The sequence below is a fragment of the Ovis canadensis genome, chromosome 1 (genome assembly GCF_042477335.2).
Source record: "Ovis canadensis isolate MfBH-ARS-UI-01 breed Bighorn chromosome 1, ARS-UI_OviCan_v2, whole genome shotgun sequence".
In the NCBI taxonomy this organism is placed as follows: domain Eukaryota; kingdom Metazoa; phylum Chordata; class Mammalia; order Artiodactyla; family Bovidae; genus Ovis; species Ovis canadensis.
This window is the reverse complement of record NC_091245.1, coordinates 25,091,774-25,117,087: the sequence shown is the minus strand read 5'-3', so window position 1 is coordinate 25,117,087 and position 25,314 is coordinate 25,091,774. Positions and strand designations below refer to the sequence as shown.

Sequence of the window (25,314 nt, the reverse complement as noted above, 5' to 3'; positions counted from 1 at the left end):
TAACCACCACCACTAACCTTTTCTAGAACCTTTTCATCATCTCAAACAGAAACTCTAACTATTAAATAATAACTCCCATTCCTTCCTGTGTCCAACTCCTGGTAACCTCTATTTTACTTTCTTTCTCTATGAATTTGCCTATCTAGGTATATAAGTGGGAATCATACAGTATTTGTCCTTGTCTGGTTTATATCATTTTACATAATGTTTTCAAGGTTCATGCATGTTGTATCTTGTCTTAGAATTTCATTCCTTTCTATGGCTGAATAATATTTCATTTTATCTGTATCTGTATACTGTTGTTGTTCAGTCACTAAGTTGTGTCTGACTCTTTGAAACCCCATGGATTGCAGCATGCCAGGTTTTCTTGTCCTTCATTATTTCCTGGAGTTTGCTTAAGCTCATGTCCATTGAGTTCTGCCACCCAACCATCTCATCCTCTGTTGACCTCTTCTCCTCCTGCCCTCAATCTTTCCCAGCATCAGGGTCTTTTCCAATGAGTCGGCTTTTTGCATCTGGTGGCCAAAATAGTGGAGCTTCAGCTTCAATACCAGTCCTTCCAGTGAATATTCAGGTTGATTTCCTTTAGGATTGACTGGTTTGATCTCCTTGCTGCCCAAGGAACTCTCAAGTGTCTTCTCCAGCCCCACAATTCAAAAGCATCAATTCTTCAGTGCTCAGCCTTCTTTATGGTTCAGCTCTCACATCTGTACATGACTACTGGAAAACCCATAGCTTAGACTATACAGGCCTTTTTTGGTGAAGTGATGTACAGCCTTGATGTACTCTTTTCCCAGTTTTGAACCAGTCCATTGTTCCATGTGCAGTTCTAACTGTTGCTTTTTGATCTGCATCAGGTTTCTCAAGAGTCAGATAAGGTGGTCTGGTATTCCCATCTCTTTAAGAATTTCTCACAGTTTGTTGTGATCCACACAGTCAATGGCTTTAGGTTGTCCATGAAGCAGAAGTAAATGCTTTTTTCTTTTGGGGGGCCGCATTCCCTGGCTTTTTTTTATGACCCAGTAGATGTTGGTAATTTGGTCTCTAGTTTCTCTGCATTTTCTAAATCCAGCTTGTACATCTGAAAGTCCTTATTTCATATACAGCTGAAGCCTAGCTTGAAGGATTTTGAGCATATTCTTGATAGCATGCGAAATGAGTACAACTATACAGTAGTTTGAACATTTTTTGACATTGTCTTTATTTGGGATTGGAATGGAAATGGACCTTTTCCAGCCCTGTGACCACTGGTAAGTTTTCCAAATTTGCTGGCATATTGAACACAGCACTTTAACAGCATCATCTTTTAGGATTTGAAGTAGCTCAGCTGGAATTCCATTACCTCTACTAGCTTTATTCTTAGTTATGCTTCCTAAGGCCCACTTGACTTCACAGTCCAGGATGTCGGCCTCTAGGTGAGTGACTTCTGTCTTAGTCAGGCGTTAAGCTTGGTTGAGTTTCATTCTCCACTTTTAATTCTGCCTTGTATCTTTGATACGCTTTGTGAGAGAATGATTTTTACTCCTCCTCCAAGGTTTGAGCCCTTCAATAATGTTGATATATTGTCTTCCCTTAAATGTAGAGAATTTTTTTCCTTTTAATACATCTCCTCTTACAGTGAGTCTCACTTGTGCACTGGGGTTACAAGGTTTGTTGTTCTTCCCTAGTGACTTAGGGCCTTTTTTCTATAGGGAAAATGATATTCATGGGGCCATTCTCCCTTTGCAGGTCTGCATCACAAAGAAAGGCTTTTTCTAGTCTTCTGCCTTGCTTCTAATCTTTCTCCTAAATGCTTGAAGGCTTGTGTAGGAGAGTCCCCCAGTGCTGTGAACTTCCTTTTGTGCCTGTAACTCCCAGGGTTTCTACTCTCTCATGTTCCTCAAACTTGACCTTAAGTGATTTTTAAAAAATTAAGTTCTTTTTAGTCATTTGTATGGGACCCAGCATTTCTTTATCCTGTGCTCTGATATAGGGGAGTCAGTGCTTGCTTCTCATCCCTTTTTGGTAGAGTCTGACTTTTCTTGGACATTAGAATTTCAGTTACCCTACAATCTCAGTTCTCTGATAGATTTTTATAAGTTATGTTTTTGTTCTTTACTGGGATTTTTCTGTTAAGATGGAGAAGATCTTTCCAGCTTTCTACATTCTAAGTGGAAGTGAAACTTCTAAAACTTAAAAATAATTAAGTTCCTGTTAGGAAATATAGCTTTTATACTAAGTCAGTGTTTCTCAAATTATTTCCGATATTGGTATATTAGGTATTTATAATACTAGTTATAGAACTTTGGCTTTATTCACAATAAAATAGCTATTTGTTACAAGTTAAATGTTACCACTTATTTTCATAATTGATGAAATTTAATGAACGTCTTTTGTATTTCACTGGTTATACAAGATATTTTTCATACCTAATTTTCATAACAGAGTTTTGAAATATGGATTTTACCATTCCTTTTTATGGATGAGAGAAACTGAGGCTTAAAATGATTAAGCTGATTGCCTTGTGTCATGGAGAATTAATATGTAGTAGAGATGAGATTTGAGCCCATATCTTTCTGATTTAAAAATCTATTCTCTCTACTTCATCACAATATGTGGTTAATTTCTTTAGTGCCTGGATAAGCACTGAATTACAGGGGGAATGTAATGATAAAATTTTTGCTGGAGTTGTGTTACTAAATGCATTTTGATTTCTGCTTAACAAGAGCCAATTTTTTGAACAATAGGCAGTGATATGGGAAATGATGATGCCATCGGAGGGAATGTGAGCAAATATGTGGTGCTTCCAACTGGATACTGTGGACAGCCCAAGAAAGGACATCTTATCTTTGATGCTTGCTTTGAAAGTGGTGAGTGTATCAAAGACCTTTTCTTTTGAGATTGTCTGGTGAGGTTTTTTCTTTTTAGAATCTTACTCCATATGACCGCTTAATGTGATTCAACCCTTTTAACTTTTTTTTTACCATAATGAAATAAGTTATGAGTGAAAAATCAAATTTGAATGAATTAACTTGTAAATACTTAAAGTGAAACACAATAAATGCTTTTGTTGTCATAAATGATTAGAAAAATAATGATAGTACTAATGAATACTTATAGAGGACTTATCTAGATACTTATCTAGATATTATTTCTTTTGGGAAAAATTAATATAATTTGACTACTTGATAAATCATTAATATTGAATATCTACTATATGGCTCTTAGTCATTCTGAGAGGAGGCTTCTCTATAAAAAAAGTTAAAGAATAGATTCAGTTGAATAAAACAGAAAAAGTAATATACTTCATACACAGCAAATGCTATGAGAATTCTGATAGGGAAACTCAGGGCTTGATTGTGAACTTCCATCCAGTCGTAACTGAATCTTGTTAATTTCCTTGAGCCTCACACTCTGAATGGAATGTAAGCGTATAGTGTGTATTCAGAATATCTTAAAAATATTAATGAGAAATTAAACATAATTTTGTTTAAAAAATAACTGTTGATTATTTTGGGTTTTGAATGTTGTGCTTGCACGTTTGTGGGTATGCATGATTGAAGGGACATTTTAGTTATGAAAGTTCTCTGAACCCTAAGAACCATGGCTGTTTATACCAACAACTGAAAAATTGTTTATGCAGGATTTTCCCTTTTGTTTATTCTATGTTGTTTTAGTATTTTAGGGGTTTCTTTATAAAGAACCATAAACTGATTGACTTACAAAAAAGAAATTTAATGTTTCAGAATTCTGGAGGACAGAAGTCTGAGACTGAGATGTTGACAGTATTGGTTCCTTCTAAGGGTTGTGAAGAAGAATCTATTTAGTGTCTCTCCTCTAGCTTTCTGTAGTTTGCTAGCAATCTTTGGTGTTCCTTGGTCTGTAGAAATACCATCCTGATTTCTGCCTTCATTTTCACAGGCATTCTCTGTGTGTACATGTCTGTCTCTAAATATTCCCTTTTTATAAGGATATGAGTCATATTGGACTAGGGCCTACTCTAATGACCTGATTTTAACATGATTCCTTCTACAGAAAACCTCTTAGTAGAGTCACAGGGCTAAGACATCAATATACAAATTTTGGGGAGATGTAATTTAATCTATAACACAGTATTGCAGTGTTGTCTTTCCAGTCAGACTTGGACACTGTCAACATAATTGGGAACAACGTATTGTACTTTCTTTGAATCTTGTATAGCTATCCTTTGGTGCCTGGGTAGGATTGGTTCTAGGACCTGTGTGGATGCCAAAATCCACAGATATGCAAGTCCTTCATATAAAATGATGTAATATTTGTGTGTAACCTATGCGCATCCTCCTGTATACATTATTGTCTCTAGATTACTTATAATATCTTATGCAGTGTAAATGTTATGTAAGTAGTTACCAGCAACTGGCAAATTCAAGTGTTGCCTTCTGGCACCTTAGAATTGAAAAAAAATTTTTTTTGATCTTTGGTTCATTGAATCTGGACATGTGGAACCCATGGATATGGAGGGCTGAGTTCATGTGGATGAAGTTTATTGCCTTCAGATAGGCTTCTATTTTCTTTCTTTCAGAGTTGTGTAATATATAAGGTGCACATTATAATATGTAAAATATGTAATATGTACATTGCCTGTTCCTAAGCTGGTGGATAACTAATCTGTGTTTCTTATGAGAAATAAGATCTGTAGGGCAAATATGAACTCGCCTATGAATTCCTGATATGTTTTCTTTCCATATGCCCTTCCACGTAAGTATTATTTTCCCTGGAAAAACATCTACACCACCCTAATTTTATCTTGAGAGATACCTGACATTTTTTATGATTTTTAAAAGTTTCTGTTACTCTTTTCTTCTAGACTATAGCATGCTTCTGGGTAGAATCTGAGTATGGTTAATCCATGTCCTTTTATTGAACCAGGCAGAGTGCTTACAAAATTAAGCAAATTTAATTCTGTATTTGTTGAATGAAGTAGTTTAAACAACAGAAGTCTGTGGAAAGATTAATTTTCTGATAGGTTTGATGAAAAAGCCATATTTAATTGCTCATTATTATCTAGCCCACCAACTAGTCCAACCAGTTATCCAATTTCTAGTCCAACTTCTCTAGTCTAACTTCTCTAGTCTGACTTAGTTGTCCTAGTTCAACTTCTCTCAAGCCTTCATACTTTCGTGGATGCTATTTTCTCTGTGTCCCAGATTCTTTGTTTACTTGGTAAAATGTTAATTTAGACTCAGGCCAGTATTTCTTTCTCTGAGAAACAGTACCTCTTAGGCGGGTTTGACTATCTCTACCTATATGTTTGCAGGCACCTTTCCTGTGACTTACAGGCCTTTTCCATGATAGCTTTTATTGCATTGCAGTCATTTAATAATCTCTTTTTCCTTATCACTAAAAATTCCTTGAAGTCAGTGACGGTTTCTTATTAATTTTTGTTCTCTAGCACCTGGTGTACTACCAGAAACTGACTCTGATGAAATGGAATTATATGATTTCAGTCAGTTAGTTCAGTCAGTTCAGTCGCTCAGTCATGTCTGACTCTTTATGACCCCATAAATTGCAGCACGCCAGGCCTCCCTGTCCATCACCATCTCCCGGAGTTCACTCAAATTCATGTCCATCGAGTCGGTGATACCATCCAGCCATCTCATCCTCTGTCATGCCCTTCTCCTCCTGCCCCAAATGCCTCCCAGCATCAGGGTCTGTTCCAGTGAGTCAACTCTTCACATGAGGTGGCCAAAGTACTGGAGCTTCAGCTTCAGCATCATTCCTTCCAAAGAGCATCCAGGACTGATCTCCTTTAGGATGGACTGGTTGGATCTCCTTGCAGTCCAAGGGACTCTCAAGAGTCTTCTCCAACACTACAGTTCAAAAGCATCAATTCTTCAGTGCTCAGCTTTCTTTATAGTCCAACTCTCACATCCACACATGACCACAGGAAAAACCATAGCCTTGACTAAATGGACCTTTGTTGGCAATGTCTCTGCTTTTGAATATGCTGTCTAGGTTGGTCATAACTTTCCTTCCAAGGAGTAAGTGTCTTTTAATTTCATGGCTGCAGTCACCATCTGCAGTGATTTTGGAGCCCCCCCAAATAAAGTCTGACACTGTTTCCACTGTTTCCCCATCTATTTGCCATGAAGTGATGGGACTGGATGCCATGATCTTCGTTTTCTGAATGTTGAGCTTTAAGCCAACTTTGTCACTCTCCTCTTTCACTTTCATCAAGAGGCTTTTTAGTCCCTCTTCACTTTCTGCCATAAGGGTGGTGTCATCTGCATATCTGAGGTTATTGATATTTCTCCCAGCAATCTTGATTCCAGCTTGTGCTTCTTCCAGCCCAGCGTTTCTCATGATGTACTCTGCATAGAAGTTAAATAAACAGGGTTACAATATACAGCCTTGATGTACTCCTTTTCCTATTTAGGAGCAGTCTGTTGTTCCATGTCCAGTTCTAACTGTTGCTTTCTGACCTGCATATAGGTTTCTCAAGAGTCAGGTCAGGTGGTCTGGTATTCCCATCTCTTTCAGAATTTTCCACAGTTTATTGTGATCCACACAGTCAAAGGCTTTGGGCATAGTCAATAAAGGAGAAATAGAGGTTTTTCTGGAACTCTCTTGCTTTTTCAACGATCCAGCGGATGTTGGTAATTTGATCTCTGGTTCCTCTGCCTTTTCTAAAACCAGCTTGAACATTTGGAAGTTCACAGTTCATGTATTACTGAATCCTGGCTTGGAGCTTTTTGAGCACTACTTTGCTAGCGTGTGAGATGAGTGCAATTGTGCGGTAGTTTGAGCATTCTTTGGCATTGCCTTTCTATGGGATTGGAATGAAAATTGACCTTTTCCAGTCCTGTGGCCTCTGCTGAGTTTTCCAAATTTGCTGACATATCGAATGCAGCACTTTCACAGCATCATCTTTCAGGATTTGAAATAGCTCAACTGGAATTCCATCACCTCCACTAGCTGTATTCATAGTGATGCTTCCTAAGGCCCACTTGACTTCACATTCCAAGATGTCTGGCTCTAGATTAGTGATCACATCATCATGATTATCTGGGTCATGAAGATCTTTTTTGTACAGTTCTTCCGTGTATTCTTGCCACCTCTTATTGATATCTTCTGCTTCTGTTAGGTCCAGACCATTTCTGTCCTTTATCGAGCCCATCTTTGCATGAAATGTTCCCTTGGTATCTCTAATTTTCTTGAAGAGATCTCTAGTCTTTCCCATTCTGTTGTTTTCCTCTATTTCTTTGCATTGATAGCTGAAGAAGGCTTTCTTATCTCTTCTTGCTATTCTTTGGAACTCTGCATTCAGATGCTTATATCTTTCCTTTTCTCCTTTGCTTTTTGCTTTCTTCTTCTCACAGTTATTTGTAAGGCCTCCCTAGGCAGCCATTTTGTTTTTTTACATTTCTTTTCCATGGGGATGGTCTTGATCCCTGTCTCGTATACAATGTCATGAACCTCATTCCATAGTTCATCAGGCACTCTATCTATCAGATCTAGGCCCTTAAATCTATTTCTCACTTCCACTTTATAATCATAAGGGATTTGATTTAGGTCATACCAGAATGGTCTAGTGGTTTTCCCTACTTTCTTCAATTTATGTCATTTGACAGATATTTCAAAGTAACTGTCATAAAGATTTTTACCAAAATCAAGAAAATGTTGCATGAACCAAGTGAGAATTTCAACAAAGATATAGATATTACTGAAAGCACCAAGTAGAAAGCATGAAGTTAAAGAACACAGTAACTGAAATGAATAAATTTCCTATAAGACTTAAACATCAGACTAAAGTAGAAGACAGGATCAGAGAATTTGAATACACATCATTGGAAATGATTTCATCAGAGGAATAAAAGTAAAAAGAATGAAATAGAGTGAAGAAAGCCTAATGGACTTATAGGATACCATAGAACATATTAATATATGCATTATTAGAGCTCCAGAAGAAGAAAAGAGAGAGAGAGGAAGAACCAAAGGAATTTTAAAGGAAGGAAGACAGAGAGTAAAATAATCTTCATAAAATAAGATTTTAAGATTAATAAAAACATTTTACATTAAAACAATTTTAACAATAGCAACAAGAACATTAAGGGAAAAAACCAATAATAATAATTTTGTTATTTATTGTTTAACCATACCCTGTAAGAAATGATAGATTTACATAATTTATCTCATTTAATACACACAAGCCTTCTGAGATATTATATCTCTACTTGTAAGTGAGGAAGCTGATACTCAAAAATGTAAAGTTATTTACTTTCAATTACATGGCTAACAAGTGGTGTAGTCAGATTTGAAACTGAGAATTTCCTGACTCCAAAGGCCATATTTTTATATATGTATTACCTTATTATAGGTCAACTTATGACATATGGATAATAGAGATATTGTTGAAAATTTATCATTAGGTAAAAAGATATATAGGAAAAGGTGTTATGATAAATAAAAAAGAAAAGTGTACCATTTTAAAATAAGCCATCAAAATAAATACTATGTTTGGTTACCATCATATGTAATTTGAGTTTTGTTTTATTATTGATGTATCACATGTATTGATTATGAAAAATGCACTATAATTCACTCTTCAGGTTAATTGGTTAGCCTGAGATAGTTAGTATGTAGCATTAAATTATTGTGGCATGAAAAAGCAACAGGGAAATAAAGATATGGGTCAGTTGTTTATCACTTGAAAATCTATCACTTGAAACAATGGAAATAAAAACTTGAAACATTTTATTTTTAATTCCCCCATTTGATTTTTACTACATATATTTAATCTTTCAAGATTAATGAAAGATTAATTAATTTTATTTCCTTTTAAAAGAAAATGAAATACTTTTTATTCTTGGTGCAGCATGAAAATATGCTATAACTGCATTAGAAATCAGGGTTTTTAGCTTAATGCCTCAGTTACACCTTTTCTTTTTAGATATGCCGTTGACTGATATACTTTTTTTAAAAATTTTATTGAGGAATAATTTACAAAATAATTGTGTAAATTTAAAGTATATGGTGTGATGATGTGATGATTTGATATACATGAATATTGTAGAATACTTGGCAAGTTCATGATAATTAACACATCCATTACCTTGCATAGTCAACATAGGCATCTCCTTTTCCCTCCCTGTGGTAAGTATGGTTAAGATGTTAGCAGATACACAACGGAGAAAAGATAGTCTCTTCAACAAGTGGTGCTGGGAAAAATGATTATGTGTAAAAGAATGAAACTAGAACACTTTCTAACATCATAAACCAAAACAAACTCAAAATGGATTAAACACCTAAATGTAAGATCAGAAGCTATAAAACTCTTAGAGGAAAACATAGGCAGAACACTCTCTGACATAAATCACAGCCAAGATCCTCTATGACCCACCTCCCAAAATAATGGAAATAAAAGCAAAAATAAACAAATGGGACCTAATTAAACTTAAATGCTTTTGCACAACAAAGGAAACTTTAAGCAAGGTGATGACAGCCCTCAGAATGGGAGAAAATAATAGCAAGTGAAACAACTGACAAAGAATTAATCTCCAAAATATACAAGCAGTTCTTGCAGCTCAATACTAGAAAAATGAACAACCCAATCAAAAAGTGGGCAAAAGACCTAAAACAGACATTTTTCCAAAGAAGACATACAGATGACTAATAAACATGTGAAATGATGCTCAGCATCACTCATTATTAGAGAAATGCAAATCAAAATCACCACGAGATATCATCTCACATGTCAGAATGTCTATCATCAAAAAGTCTACAAACAATATTGTTTGTTTTGTTTTTGTTGCTTTATTTCCCAGTTGGCACCTTGCTTTAGTTTTGTTGTCCAGTTTGTGCTGTAGTTAGTATTGTTTTTAACTGGCTCATACCATTTTTGGTTTGCTTTGTGTGCTGGGTCAGTCTATTGTACTTCATTTTTTTTTTTTTGAACTGTTTTGATTTTGTTTATGGATGTATATGTATGTGTGTATATTTCATTATTTTAGTTATTATTTGCCTGATTTTGTAATTGCCATTTATCTGGGGTGCCTCTTTTCTTTCTTATTTTTGGTTGTTTGTTTTAATGCCATTTAATGCCGTAACAAACCATCTGTGGAATCTCAGTTCTCCAGCCAGAGATCAAGCCCTGAGCCTTTGGAATGGGAGTGCTGACTCAAAGATCCTAGACTACCAGAGAACTCCTAACCCTAGGGAGAATTAATTAGTGAGAACTCCCACAAAGGCAACCACCTGTATACAAGACCTGGCATTACCCAACTTCCAGCAGCATCCTGTGCAGGAGGCCCTATCCAAATAACCAACAAGACAAAAATACAAACCAAACAATCAACAGACAGAATTACCACCTCACACAGCCCTGCCCAACAGAGGGGAAAAAAAAAATTGCCTCCTCCAACCTGAACACAAGCACAAGTCATACCCTACACGAAGTTTACAGAAACCACAGGGCCAACCTTACCCACAGAGGGAAAAAACCAAAAGGAAGAAAGAATTCAACCTCGAGGTCTGGGGAAAGAAGACCTCAAACACAATAAGTTAAAAAAAAAAAAAAAAAAAAAAAGAAGAGGCAAAGGCAGAGAGTTCAGTTCAGTTCAGTTCAGTCGCTCAGTTGTGTCCGACTCTTTGCGACCCCATGAATTGCAGCACGCCAGGCCTCCCTGTCCATCACCAACTCCTGGAGTTCAATACTGTGCAAATGAAGGAACAACCTGGAAACACACAGTCCAAATAAATGAAGAGGAAATAGGTAAACTACCTGTAAAAGAATTCAGAGTAATGATAGTAAAGAGGATCCAAAACCTCGAAAATACAATGGAGAAAATGCAAGAATCAATTAACACACTTAAGAAAAACCTAGAAGATATAAAGAATAAACAAACAGAGACAAACAACACATTTACTGAAATTAAAAAGACTCTAGAAGGAATCAATAGCAGAATATTTGAGGCAGAAGATGGATAAGTGAGCTGGAAGATAAAATGGTGGAAATAACTTCTGAAGAGCAGAATAAGGTAAAAAGAATGAAAAAGAACTTAGGATAGTCTCAGAGACCTCTGGGACAGCATTAAACATGCAAACGTTCGAATTATAGGGGTCCTAGAAGAAGAAGAGAAAAGGAAATGGTATGAGAAAATTTTTGAAGAGATTATAGTTGAAACTGTCCCCAACATGGAAAAGGAAATAATCAAGTTCAAGAAGCACAGAGAGTTCCATCCAGGATAAACCCAAGGAGAAACTCACTAAGACTAATCAAACTAACAAAGCTTAAATACAAAGAAAGAATATTAAAAGCAGAAAGGGAAAAGCAACAAGTAACATAAAGGGAAACCCCATACGTTTAACAGCTGATCTTTCAGTGAAAACTTCAGGCCAGAAAGGAATGTGAAGTGAAAGTCGCTCAATCGTGTCCACTCTTTGCGACTGTGTAGTCCATGGAATTCTCCAGGCAAGAATACTGGACTGGGTAGCCTTTCTCTTTTCCAGCCTTTCTCTTCCCAACCCAGGGATCGAACCCAGGTCTCCTGCATTGCAGGCAGATTCCTTACCAGCTGAGCCACAAGGGAAGCCCAAGAATACTGGAGTGGGTAGCCTATCCCTTTTCCAGCAGATCTTCCAGACCTAGGGATCAAACTAGGATCTCCTGTATTACAGGCAAATTCTTTACCAACTGAGCTATCAGGAAGCTATCAGAAAGGAATGGCAGGATATATTTAAAGTACTGAAGGGAAAAATCTACAACCAAGATTACTGTACCCAGCAAGGATCTCATTCAAAATTGATGAAGAAATCAAAAGCTTCACAGATAAGCAAAAGCTAGGAGAATTTAGTACCATCAAACCAGCTTTACAACAAATGTTAAAGGGACTTATATAGACAGGAAATAAAAGAGAAGAAAAAGACCTACAATAACAAACCACAAACAATTAAGAAAATGGCAATAGGAACATATCTATCAATAATTACTTTAAATGTAAATGGATTAAATACTCCAACCAAAAGACACAGACTGGCTGAATGGATACAAAAACAAGACCCATATATATGCTGTCTACAAGAGACCTACTTCAGCTCTAAAGACTGAAAGTGAGAGGATGGAAAAAATATATTCTATGCAAATGGAAATAAAAAGAAAGCTGGAGTAATAATCCTCATATCAGAAAAAATAGACCTTAAAATAAAGAATATTACAAGAGATAAGGAAAAAGTCCACAAACAGTAAATGCTGGAGAGGGTATGGAGAAAAGGGAACCCTTTTACATGCTGGTGGGAATACAAACTGGTACAGCCACTATAGAAAACAGTGTGGAGATTCCTTAAAAAACTGGGAATAGAACTGTCATATGATCCAGCAATCCCATTGCTGGGCATTTACCATGAGGAAACCAGAACTTGTGGCTCAGATGGTAAAGTGTCTGTCTACAATGCGGGAGACCCAGGTTCAGTCCCTGGGTTGGGAAGATCCCCTGGAGAAGGAAATGGCAATCCACTCCAGCACTCTTGCCTGGAAAATCCCATGGACAGAGGAGCCAGGTAGGCTACAGTCCACGGGGTCGCAAAGAATTGGACATGACTGAGCGACTTCACTTTCTTTTCACTTATTACAATAGGTAGGACATGGAAGCAAGCTAGATGTCCATCGGCAGATGAATGGATAAGAAAGTTGTGGTACATATACACAATGGAATATTACTCTGCAATAAAAGAAACACATTTGAGTCGATTCTAATGAGGTGGATGATGAGGTAAGTCAGAAAGAGAAAGACAAATACTGTATATTCAGTTCAGTTCAGTTCAGTTCAGTCACTTAGTTGTGTCCGACACTTTGCCACCCCATGAATCACAGCACCCCAGGCCTCCCTGTCCATCACCAACTCCTGAAGATCACTCAGACTCACGCCCATTGAGTCTGTGATGCCATCCAGCCATCTCATCCTCTGTCGTCCCCTTCTCCTCCTGCCCCCAATCCCTCCCAGCATCAGAGTCTTTACCAATCAGTCAACTCTTGCATGAGGTGGTCAAAGTACTAGAGCTTCAGCTTTAGCATCATTCCTTCCAAAGAAATCCCAGGGTTGATCTCCTTCAGAATGGATTGGTTGGATCTCCTTGCAGTCCAAGGGACTCTCAAGAGTCTTCTCCAACACCACAGTTCAAAAGCATCAATTCTTCAGTGCTCAGCCTTCTTCACGGTCCAACTCTCACATCCATACATGACCACTGGAAAAACCATAGCCTTGACTAGACAGACCTTAGTTGGCAAAGTAATATCTCTGCTTTTGAATATACTATCTAGGTTGGTCATAACTTTTCTTCCAAGGAGTAAGTGTCTTTTAATTTCATGGCTGCAGTCACCATCTGCAGTGATTTTGGAGCCCCCCCCCCAAATAAAGTCTGACACTGTTTCCACTGTTTCCCCATCTATTTGCCATGAAGTGATGGGACCGGATGCCATGATCTTCGTTTTCTGAATGTTGAGCTTTAAGCCAACTTTTTCACTCTCCACTTCCACTTTCATCAAGAGACTTTTTAGTTCCTCTTCACTTTCTGCCATAAGGGTGGTGTCATCTGCCTATCTGAGGTTATTGATATTTCTCCCGGCAATCTTGATTCCAGCTTGTGCTTCTTCCAGTCCAGCGTTTCTCATGATGTACTCTGCATAGAAGTTAAATAAGCAGGGTGACAATATACAGCCTTGACGTACTCCTTTTCCTATTTGGAACCAGTCTGTTGTTCCACGTCCAGTTCTAACTGTTGCTTCCTGACCTGCATACAGATTTCTCAAGAGTCAGGTTAGGTGGTCTGGCATTCCCATCTCTTTCAGAATTTTCCACAGATTATTGTGATCCACACAGTCAAAGGATTTGGCATAGTCAGGAAAGCAGAAACAGATGTCTTTCTGGAACTCTCTTACTTTTTCCATGATCCAGCGGATGTTGGCAATTTGATCTCTGGTTCCTCTGCCTTTTCTAAAACCAGCTTGAACATCAGGGAGTTCACGGTTTGCGTATTGCTGCAGTCTGGCTTGGAGAATTTTGAGCATTACTTTACTAGCATGTGAGATGAGTGCAATTGTGCAGTAGTTTGAGCATTCTTTGGCATTGCCTTTCTTTGGGATTGGGATGAAAACGGACCTTTTCCAGTCCTGTGGCCACTGCTGAGTTTTCCAAATTTGCTGGCATATTGAGTGCAGCACTTTCACAGCATCATCTTTCAGGATTTGAAACAGTTCAACTGGAATTCCATTACCTCCACTAGCTTTGTTCGTAGTGATGCTTTCTAAGGCCCACTTGACTTCACATTCCAAGATGTCTGGCTCTAGATTAGTGATCACATCATCATGATTATCTGGGTTGTGAAGATCTTTTTTGTACAGTTCTTCCATGTATTCTTGCCCCTGCTTCTTAATATCTTCTGCTTCTCTTAGGTCCAGACCATTTCTGTCCTTTATCGAGCCTTTCTTTGCATGAAATGTTCCCTTGGTATCTCTAATTTTCTTGAAGTTATCTCTAGTCTTTCCAATTCTGTTGTTTTTCTCTATTTCTTTGAATTGATCGCTGGAGAAGGCTTTCCTATCTCTTCTTGCTATTCTTTGGAACTCTGCATTCAGACGCTTATATCTTTCCTTTTCTCCTTTGCTTTTCGCCTGTCTTCTCTTCACAGCTATTTGTAAGGCCTCTCCAGACAGCCATTTTGCTTTTTTGCATTTCTTTTCCATGGGGATGGTCTTGATCCCTGCTCCTGCACAATGTCACAAACCTCATTCCATAGTTCATCAGGCACTCTATCTATCAGATCTAGGCCCTTAAATCTATTTCTCACTTCCACTGTATAATCATAAGGGATTTGATTTAGGTCGTACCTGAATGGTCTAGTTGTTTTCCCTACTTTCTTTAACTTGAGTCTGAATTTGGTAATGAGTTATGATCTGAGCCATAGTCAGCTCCTGGTCTTGTTTTTGTTGACTGTATAGAGCTTCTCCATTTTGGCTGCAGAGAATATAATCAATCTGATTTCAGTGTTGACCATCTGGTGATGTCCATGTGTAGAGTCTTCTCTTGTGTTGTTGGAAGAGGGTGTTTGCTATGAGCAGTGCATTTTCTTGGCAAAACTCTATTAGTCTTTGCCCTACTTCATTCTGCATTCCAAGGCCAAATTTGCCTGTTACTCCAGGTGTTTCTTGACTTCCTACTTTTGCATTCCAGTCCCCTATAATGAAAAGGACATCTTTTTTGGGTGTTAGTTCTAAAAGTTCTTGTAGGTCTTCATAAAACTGTTCACCTTCAGCTTTTCAGCTTTAGTGGTTGGGGCATAGACTTGGATAACTGTGATATTGAATGGTTTGCCTTGGAGACGAACAGAGATCATTCTGTCGTTTTTGAGGTTGCATCCAAGTACTGCATTTCAGACTCTTTTGTTGACCATGATGGCTACTCCATTTCTTCTGAGGGATTCCTGCCCACAGTAGTAGATATAATGGTCATCTGAGTTAAATTCACCCATTCCAGTCTATTTTAGTTCTCTGATTCCTAGAATGTCGATTTTCACCCTTGCCTTCTCTTGTTTGACCACTTCCAATTTGCCTTGATTCATGGACCTGACATTCCAGGTTCCTATGCAATATTGCTCTTTATAGCATTGGACCTTGCTTCTATCACCGGTCACATCCACAACTGGGTATTGTTTTTTCTTTGGCTTCATCCCTTCATTCTTTCTGGAGTTATTTCTCCACTGATCTCCAGTAGCATATTGGGCACCTAATGACCTGGGGAGGTCCCCTTTTGGTATCCTATCATTTTGCCTTTTCATACTGTTCATGGGGTTCTCAAGGCAAGAATACTGAAGTGGCTTGCCATTCCCTTCTCCAGTGGACCACATTCTGTCAGACCTCTCCACCATGACCCGCCCATCTTGGGTTGCCCTGCAGGCATGTCATGGTTTCGTTGAGTTAGACAAGGCTGTGGTCCTAGTGTGATTAGATTGATTAGTTTTCTGTGAGTATGGTTTCAATGTGTCTGCCGTCTGATGCCCTCTTGCAACATCTACCATCTTACTTGGGTTTCTCCTACCTTGGGCGTCGGGTATCTATCTCTTCATGGCTGCTCCAGCAAAGCACAGCTGCTTAGCATATATACATAGAATTTATAAAGATGCTACCAGCAATCCTCATGCAGAGCAGCAAAGGAGAGACAGAGACACAAAGATCAGACATTTGATTTCAGTGGGAGAAGGAGAGGGTGGGATGATTTGAGAGAATAGCATTGAAACATGTACATTACCATATGTAAAATAAATGACCAGTGCGAGTTCAATGCATGAAGCAGTGCACCCATAGCCAGTGCTCTGGGACAAACCAGAGGGATGGGGTAGCAAAGGCGGTGGGAGGGGGGTCAGGATGTAGAGGACACATGTATACCTGTGGCTGATTCATGTTAATGTATGGCAGAAACCATCACAATATTATAAAGTAATATCCTTCAATTAAAATAAATTAATTAAAAAAGATGTTAGCAGTTGTCAAGTGTTTGTTGTTGCTGATTTGTTAAGTCATATTCAACTCTGCAACCCCAGGGACTGAGGCATGCCAGGCTCTTCTGTTCAGTTTTCAAGTATATAATACCATATTCTTTAACTCTAGTTACTATGCTGCACATTAGATCCTTAGAACTTATAATTGAAATTTTGTACCCTTTGACCTGCTGCTGCTGCTAAGTCACTTCAGTCGTGTCGACTCTGTGCGACCCCATAGACGGCAGCCCACTAGGCTCCTCTGTCCCTGGGATTCTCCAGGCAAGAATACTGGAGTGGGTTGCCGTTTCCTTCTCCAGTGCATGAAAGTGAAAAGTGAAAGTGAAGTCGCTCAGTCGTGCCTGACTCTTAGTGACCTCTTGGACTGCAGCCTACCAGGCTCTTCCGTCCATGGGATTTTCCAGGCAAGAGTACTGGAGTGGGTTGCCATTGCCTTCTCTGACCCTTTGACCTACATCACTCTATTTCCTCTTCCCTTAGCCCCAGGCAACCCCATTCTTTTTTTGTGTGTGTCTACAAAATCAGCCTCCCTGTGGCATTATTCACAATAGCCAAGATATGAAAACAAACTAAATGTACTTTGGTGGATAAATGGATACAGAAAATATCCATACTTTTGGACTCAGTGTGTACACACACACACACACACACACACACACATACATACATACATAAAGGACATCTTGCCATTTGTGACCACATGAGATGAATCTGGTGGGAATGCTACTTTTTTTTTAAAATAAGAGGTAACATAGTATAACACCCCAAAACACAGGTTTTGGTTTCAGATAGACTTGGATTCATATATTAACTTTAGCACGTACTGGTTATGCCATACTGATGATATCACTTAAAGTTTACTTAAATTGGGGAAATAAATATATATATTGTAGAATTATTATGCAAATTAGAGATGGCATACAAAATACGTTTAGCACAATATCTACTAATGAATTTTAGGTGGTAATCCTGGCACATATATAATATCACTATTTCAAGGGTGCTGAAATGTACCAGAACTTTTCTTGGTATATTTACTAATGTTATTACTAATACTTAGAGAAACTTTGCAATAAAGGAGCCTTAAATTCCCTCCAGAGTTATACTGAGATAAGGACTTAGGTAAGAGTTGTATATTTAGATGGGGAATCTCAGGAAGAACAAGTGAGGGAGTAGGGAGAGTAATATTGGTAAAGGAGTAAAGCTAGCAAAGTATGTGTCCATTAACAGGTGTGATAATGTTTATAGGTAGATTAACCTTGGATAGAGGGAGCCCATGCATGCACATGTAGGGTAAAAACTGCCTTACTCCTCTCACAAATATAATTAACATGTGTGAAATTTATTTTTTTGGCTGAATTATAGGTATTTTATATAGGTATTTATATATTATTTATAATAGGATGATCGATGAGCAAATATTTTCTTTCTGCCAATCGTATCATTAAAGTAGATAATCAGTCTAATATAACTCCATAATTACTTCATTGCTGTGCATTTCAAAAGGTTAAAACAAAATGATTTTGAAAAATAAAAAAAACAAATCCATATTAACTAAGTCCCTGGGGAATGAAGCCAAGGAAATATATGAAACTTTAAGAGTCACAAGAATTATGCAAGAAAAGAACTAAAAAATAAAACAAAAAACAACCCAAATAAATAAAGAGAATGGGGAAAGGGTCTACTTAAGTCTTCCTCTTACTAATAACAAGAGATTTTCTGAGATCCTATCTCTACTGTGATTTGTAGAAACTTTGTAGGGATTTTGGGCTGATTAGATAATTCATTTAGAAAAAATTATTTGTTACCAATTAACCCTTTAATCCTAGAATTCTTTTTAGTATTGGATAGCTGTACTTTTGGAGAAGGGAATGGCAATCCACTTCAGTGTTCTTGCCTGGAGAATTCCATGTACAGAAAAGCCTGGAGGGCTGCAGTTTGTGGGGTCGCACACGACTGGACTGAGTGACTAACACACACGCTCATGCACAACTTCCTTATCTCTATCACCATGTCTAATTTATTCTTGGTCCTGTTATGGAAAGTTGATTTATGTCCACTGGGTGAATTATTCCATCCATTTAGTGCCTTCTCTGAGTTAGGTATTATCTGACAAGCATGGAAGATCTTCCAACATATTTTCTTTTTTGTTTTTGGTTATGAGTTCATAACCAAAGATTTGCATACTTTGTACCCATTCCCATACTTCCATTCTATGTCTCTGTCCCAGACCTCTATGCCTGCAGTCTTTCAGTTTTGTTTTTTACAGTCCTCTTACCAACCAATCCACCAAGACATTTGCCATTACCCAAGAGTCCAAGATTCCTTCCTGGAGATTTCCTTCCTGGAGAAGGAGCAAAGATTTCTTTCCTGAAGAAGGAAATGGCAACCCACTCCAGAATTCTTGCTTGGGAAATTCCATGGACATAGTAGCCTGGTGGGCTGAAGTCCATAGGGTCACACAGAGTTGGACACGACTGAAACAAGTTAGCAGCAAAAGTCCATGTATATCCTTACCTCATACTACTTCTGCCAAAGGAGATGAGTAAGTGTACTGCTCTAAACTCTATTCACTGGGAGATTTTCCTATCACCTCATCCTTTAAAGAAAACTGAGTGATATTATAGAGCAGAAACAAATGTTTTTCTAGCTTATGCCAACATATCAGGCCCTTCTATCTGTTAATCAGTCTTGAGTTTTGTCTTCCCTAGGGAATCTCCCATGAGGCCATGGATGTTAGCTGAGAGAATGGCTAGAACAGAGCTAAGTGTCATAGGAGTCTGGGTTTGCTACCTATCATTCAAACTACACAATTACTTGATGTCTCATGATCAGAAGCTCAGTATTTACTAGCGATCAAGAGTTTTCCAGAAGCTGCTTTTTACTGCAGAGTTAATCTCTTGCTTTAGAACTCCAGGAATCTGTTTGTCAAAGATTCTGCAGTGTCTTGTCTCTATCGTGATTGTCTTTCTTTTTTTAAATTTTATTTCATTTTGCAAGAATACCTAACATGAGATCTACTCTCTTAACAAATTTTTAAGTCTACAATACAATATCATTGACTTTAGATGGATCTCTAGAGCTTATTCATCTTGCTTAACTGAAACTTTATGCCCAGTGTTCAGCGTTGATTGCCTTTAGGATTGACTGATTTGATCTCCTTGCAGTCCAAGGGACTCTCAAGAGTCTTCTCCAATACCACAGTTTGAAAGCATTGATTCTTTGGTGCTCTGCTTTCTTTATGGTTCATTTCTAATTATTCTTATTTGGATACACTACATGCAGTGAGACACACAGACACACACACAAACTCCTTATTCAGGTGCAGCATTGTGGAAAGCACTTGGATGGAGACTAGATCTACATAGGGAGATCACATAGGGAGTTTTTAGAAGAATATATTTAAGAAAATGTGAGGGTCTGAATGTAATATAGTTTGCCTGATGACTCAGGGTTATCATCAAGGACATCATTTTTACTGTTGTTTATCTGTAACACCATAAAGTACTTTGATGATGAATGATTATAATATCCTTATGGGGAGTTGGAGTGTATAGTGCTCCTTCTTACTATATCAAAATTATTTCTAATTTTTGAATACCTATATTAGTAAGTGTAACACAGCGGCTAACTTGGCAGGTTTGGGCGTAAAATGGCCTAGAGTCAGTTTCTAACTTCACCACTTACCAGATGTTCAGCATTGTACAAGTTGTTTAACATTTCTGTACTTTGGTTTCTTCATACATAATATGGGGATGATAATAGTGCCTACCTTATGGGATTTTAGGAAAGATGAAATGAGGTTGCACATGTAAAACAACATAACACTAGCACATGACAATTGCCCAACCAGCATTAATTATACAAGATACAGGAATGGGTAACTCTTACACTGTAGCAATGAGACAAATGCTCAAACTGATAATTATACTACAGTATAATATATATCACAGTATGATATATATCATATATAAAGTATATATATACACATACTATATACTAAACAGTATAACATATAAACAAACATTTTATAGAAACTAAGGTGGATGATAGAGATACTCTGGGTAGTTCATGCTTTGCTGTGTATATGCTATGCTGCTGTCCATGGGGTTGCAGAGTCAGATACAGGTTGGCAACTGAATAAAAACAACAACAATAGTATTTTTGATCATTCTCATCCAAGTTCTTTGGCTTAGGAAATGTAGTGCTTTAAGATTGTTCTTTGTGTTTATATTTGAAGAATGTTTGTAGTATTTTAGTTAACAATATTCTCCTTTGGCTTCAGGAGCTATATTTGTAGTTGTGGAAAGAGCACTGTGTAGAATCAAGTGACATGGCTTTGAATCCTAGCCTGACCCAACTTTGGGAATTAATTTATGTCCTTGAACTCCATTGTATTCCTCTAAAAATAGGGAAAATACTTCATAATTTAAAAAATGACTAATTATAGTTACTATTAATATTAAAAAAATACCTAATCTATGCCAGTCTTTGAGCAAGAAGATTTACATATATCATCTATAATACTTTCATTTTTTCAGCTCCCTGGACTCCCATTCATACAGACCCATAGCAGTCTGCATACTTTTAAACTCTATTAGAAGTACTCATTTATTTACTTTTTTATTAAAATATGATAGATTTATAATGGGTTAGTTTCTGGTGTACAGCATAGTGATTCATTTATACTTATACATATATATATATTCTTTTTCATAACTTTTCCATTATGGTTTATTACAGAATGTTTAGTATAGTTCCCTTTGTTATACAGTAGGGCTTTGTTGTTTGTATATTTTATATATAATAACTTGCATCTGCTAATACAATTTATCCCTCCCAACCCCCTTTCTCCTTTGATAATTGTAAGTTTGTTTTCTATGTCTGTGAATCTGTTTCTTAAATAATTTCATTTGTGTCATATTTTAGATTCCACATGTAAGTGATATATGATATTTGTCTTTCTGAATTACTTTACTTAGCATGATAATCTCTGTGTCCACCCATGTTGCTATGAATGGCATGATTTTGTTCTTTTTGTGGCTGAGTAGTATTCTATTGTATATGTATACCGCATCTTCTTTATCCTTTCATTTGCTGATGAACACTGAGGTTGCTTCCATATCTTGGCAATTGTAAGTAATGCTGCTATAAACATTGGGGTGCATGTATCTTTTCAGAGCTACAAAGAGCTAAATCTGGAATGATTAGTAACAATTTATCTGGGTAAATTTTGGCATTTGAGAAAGACTACTTAGTTCTTGTACTGTCATGCAGAAAGACATGAATGGTGGAGAGAGAATGGTATTGCCATTTCAGGGAATGGCAAAGATCTCTGCAGCTAGATCTCTGAAATGGAGAGTATTCTTGAGAGTAAGGTCTCACTAAAACTTTTTAATTAATTAAACTTCATTTCTCTCTAATTCAGAATTCACTTCTAATACGTGTAATCTGACATCTCCTTATCTGCCTTCTCAAAGAAATAAGTATGCTTTAGCTTTTCCCTTTTTGAGTGAAGATCAAATGATGCCATCCATGTGTCCACATCCTGAGACCAGTTTGTATGTGTCTTCTCAATGGTTAATCATTTCCTCTTCACGTCATCACTCTATGTTACTTCTGCCCTGTGAACCCTCCTGACCTATGTGTATTACTATACTGTTTGTTTTGACAGTCCAGAGTTTTGACCCTGACGTTGGGCTTAGCTCCTTGTCCATACTGGAAATTTTCCCATAGGATAATGGTAAGAAAAAGTATTAGTCAATGCACTCTGGTTTTCCTCTACTTGTTATTAAATGGATGGTTATAAAGTCTTGCAACATTTTTAGCCCCCAAACTTCTGTCCTAGAGCAGGTCATCAGTAGGTTTGCTGGACTTGTACAGCAGTTTTCTAACCTCTCTTTAGTCCATCATCTGCAATGCCACCGAAAGTATAATGCAAATCATCTGATCATATTTTTTATTGCTTAAAATCTTTCATGACTGTCTATTGTACTCAGGATAAAATTCAAATGCTTTTATTTAACAATGTCTTTAACATGTCTATATGTGTAAAACTATTCGGCCATAAAAAAGAAGGAAATATTGCCATTTGCAATAATGTGGATTTTGAGTGTTTTATGCTAAGTTAAGTAAGTCAGAGAAGCATAAAATCTGTATGATATCACTTGTATGTGAGGTCAAGAAACCCCCCAAAGAAACAAAAACCAGCCAAACAAACAAGCGAACAGAAACCTAAGCTTATAGCGACAGGACAGATTGGTGTTTGCCAGATGGGAGGGGATTGGGGCATGGGTGAAATGGATGAGGGGGATCAAAAGATCCAAACTTCTATTTATAAAGTAAATAAATCATGGGCATGTAATGTATCACATGGTGACTATAGTTAATACTATTTTTCATATTTGAGAGTCTCCAAGAGAGTAGATGTTAAAAGTTCTCGTCATAAGAAAGAAAAGAAAGAAAAAATATAACTATTTATGATGACAGGTGGTAACTAAACTTATTGTAGTGGTCATTTCACAATGTGTATAAATATCAAATCATGTTATACACCTTAAATCAATATGTTGTATGTCAATTATACCTCAGTAGCAAACAGACAGAAGTCATCTTTAGTATAATATCTAAATCAAATTTCCTTCCCATTAATACTATCAGTTTATGCCAGAACATGCCACCTTACAAGGTCTTTATTTCTTTTAGAGAAAAATTAGCACATTAGGAGAAAGCAGCATGGTTTTGAAATATAAAGGAATGTTTCACCATGTCTTGAAATTCTGTTGGAGAAATATTGGTAGCTATGAATAATTTAATTCTATATTTTGTTTCTTATTCATAATTGAAAGTGAAAGTGAAAGTTTCTCAGTCGTGTCCAACTCTTTGCAACCCCATAGAGTCCATGGAATTCTCCAGGCCAGAATACTGGATTGGGTAGCCTTTTCCTTCTCCAGCGGATCTTCCCAACCCAGGGATCGAACTCAGGTCTCCCATTTTGCAGGCAGATTCTTTACCAACTGAGCCATGAGGGAAGCCCATTCATAACTGAAATAAAGCTAAATTTCTAGTATGGTAGGATTTTCATTTGATTTTTAGATTTCTGACTTCTTTACTGAATTATATACATCTGCACATATATGGTTATGTATCTACTTGTATATTTTTCTCTGTTTTTTTTTTTGTTTCTACTTCCTCTTTGAGGAAGAAGTAAAATATTTTATTCCCAAATAACTTTCCTCTAAGAATGATAACATTTCCTGCAGTAACAGTCCTGAAGCTAAAGGCCTCAGAAAGAGCTGTTGAAGTGTGAACTGTGTTCAATGAAATCCATTTGCACACCTCTTCAACTGCTCTTTTCAAATCATCTGAGACACTGCTTTGAAGGGGAATTTCAGTTCACATAAACCACCCTCCTATGCTTTGGTAATAAAATAACTGCAAAAAAGGGGACGTATCACTTGATTAAATATGGTAGATTGAGTTCTTTTATAGTCCTCCTCTTTCCAATAAAGATTTAAGGTATTACTTAAATGATTACAACATATGTATGTAGTAGTTTAAAATCTAAGACATAAATACTTTTTAAGTGATAACCAAATGACAAACTTTCTATCAGAATATTCTTTTTATTTTCTATTATTTCTGCTTCCTATTTGCAAATAAAACTTTCAGTATTACATTAATTAGCAAAACTAGAATGATGTTGTGTTTTTACACTTTACTCTCCATAAAAATGTAATTCTTTGATATTATACTCCAGTATTAAAAAATCCATATACATTTTGGATTGTCATACACGTTTCACATACACTTGCTTTCTGAAAGTGTGGGACTATCTTATGCAGGTTTTTACCTTTTTTGCAGTTAGTTCCATTTTGTATCCTTTCTCCATTCTTCTCTGTATTTTGAGGGTGGGGAACCCCTGAAAATTGCACTTCCTGGGTTTTGTTGTCATCTGGATTCTGGCTAGTTTCAGCTAGTAGGAGAATTTAGCAGAAAATTGAAGGGTGTGGAGAAGGAAGAAGCCTAGATATTTCTCCTCCCTTTTGTTCTGTGCAGAATCTCCAGAAGTGGCTACATCTCCCTTGTGGTTTTGCCAGACAATCCCTTCCTTGTGATCCCAGCATTGTTGATTTGCCTTGGCTCCCAGGTTTTGCTGTTTTTTCCTTTTGCCCCTCTATCTATGGATGTAGTAGGAACTTCCTGCTGTTGTTAATCTGTGTTGCTCCGTTCTCACTTTGGTCTTTCAGCTCTCCCAACACTTTTACAACTACATTGTTTCCTGTAATATGTTTCTTTTATTGAATTACTTGGCATGGCTCTTTTATTGACTTATCCCTGATTGATTTATGCCTCAATGTTGAAGACAAGAAATTTTGCTTCATAATTCTTTGCTGCTGCTGCTAAGTCGCGTCAGTCATGTCTGACTCTATGCGACCCCATAGACGGCAGCCCACCAGGCTCCCCTGTCCCTGGGATTCTCCAGGCAAGAACACTGGAGTGGGTTGCCATTTCCTTCTCCAATGCGTGAAAGTGAAAAGTGAAAGTGAAGTCGCTCAGCCGTGCCCGACTCTTAGTGACCCCACAGATTGCAGCCCACCAGGCTCCTCCATCCATGGGATTTTCCAGGCAAGAGTACTGGAATGTGGTGCCATTGCCTTCTCCACATAATTCTTTGAGGTTCCTGTAAAAGATAGTACTAGGTGTTCACTCACTACCCGCTGCAGATAATTGTCTTGATTTGCTGAACCTTAGGGGAAGCTCTGTTTTGGTGGTGAAAGCTAACACTTGTGGCTCAAAGTCTTGCCA

General features: G+C 37.4%; 1 protein-coding gene across 1 annotated transcript in view; it reads left to right on the top strand.

Moving 5' to 3' along the window:
- The window catches only part of AGBL4 (AGBL carboxypeptidase 4), a 1,455,026-nt gene that overhangs the window by 92,965 nt on the left and 1,336,747 nt on the right, over window positions 1–25,314 (top strand). The window contains exon 2 of the mRNA XM_069590969.1: window positions 2,727–2,849. Within this exon, the coding sequence (XP_069447070.1) occupies window positions 2,727–2,849 (123 nt within the window). The remainder of the gene's footprint in view (window positions 1–2,726; window positions 2,850–25,314) is intronic.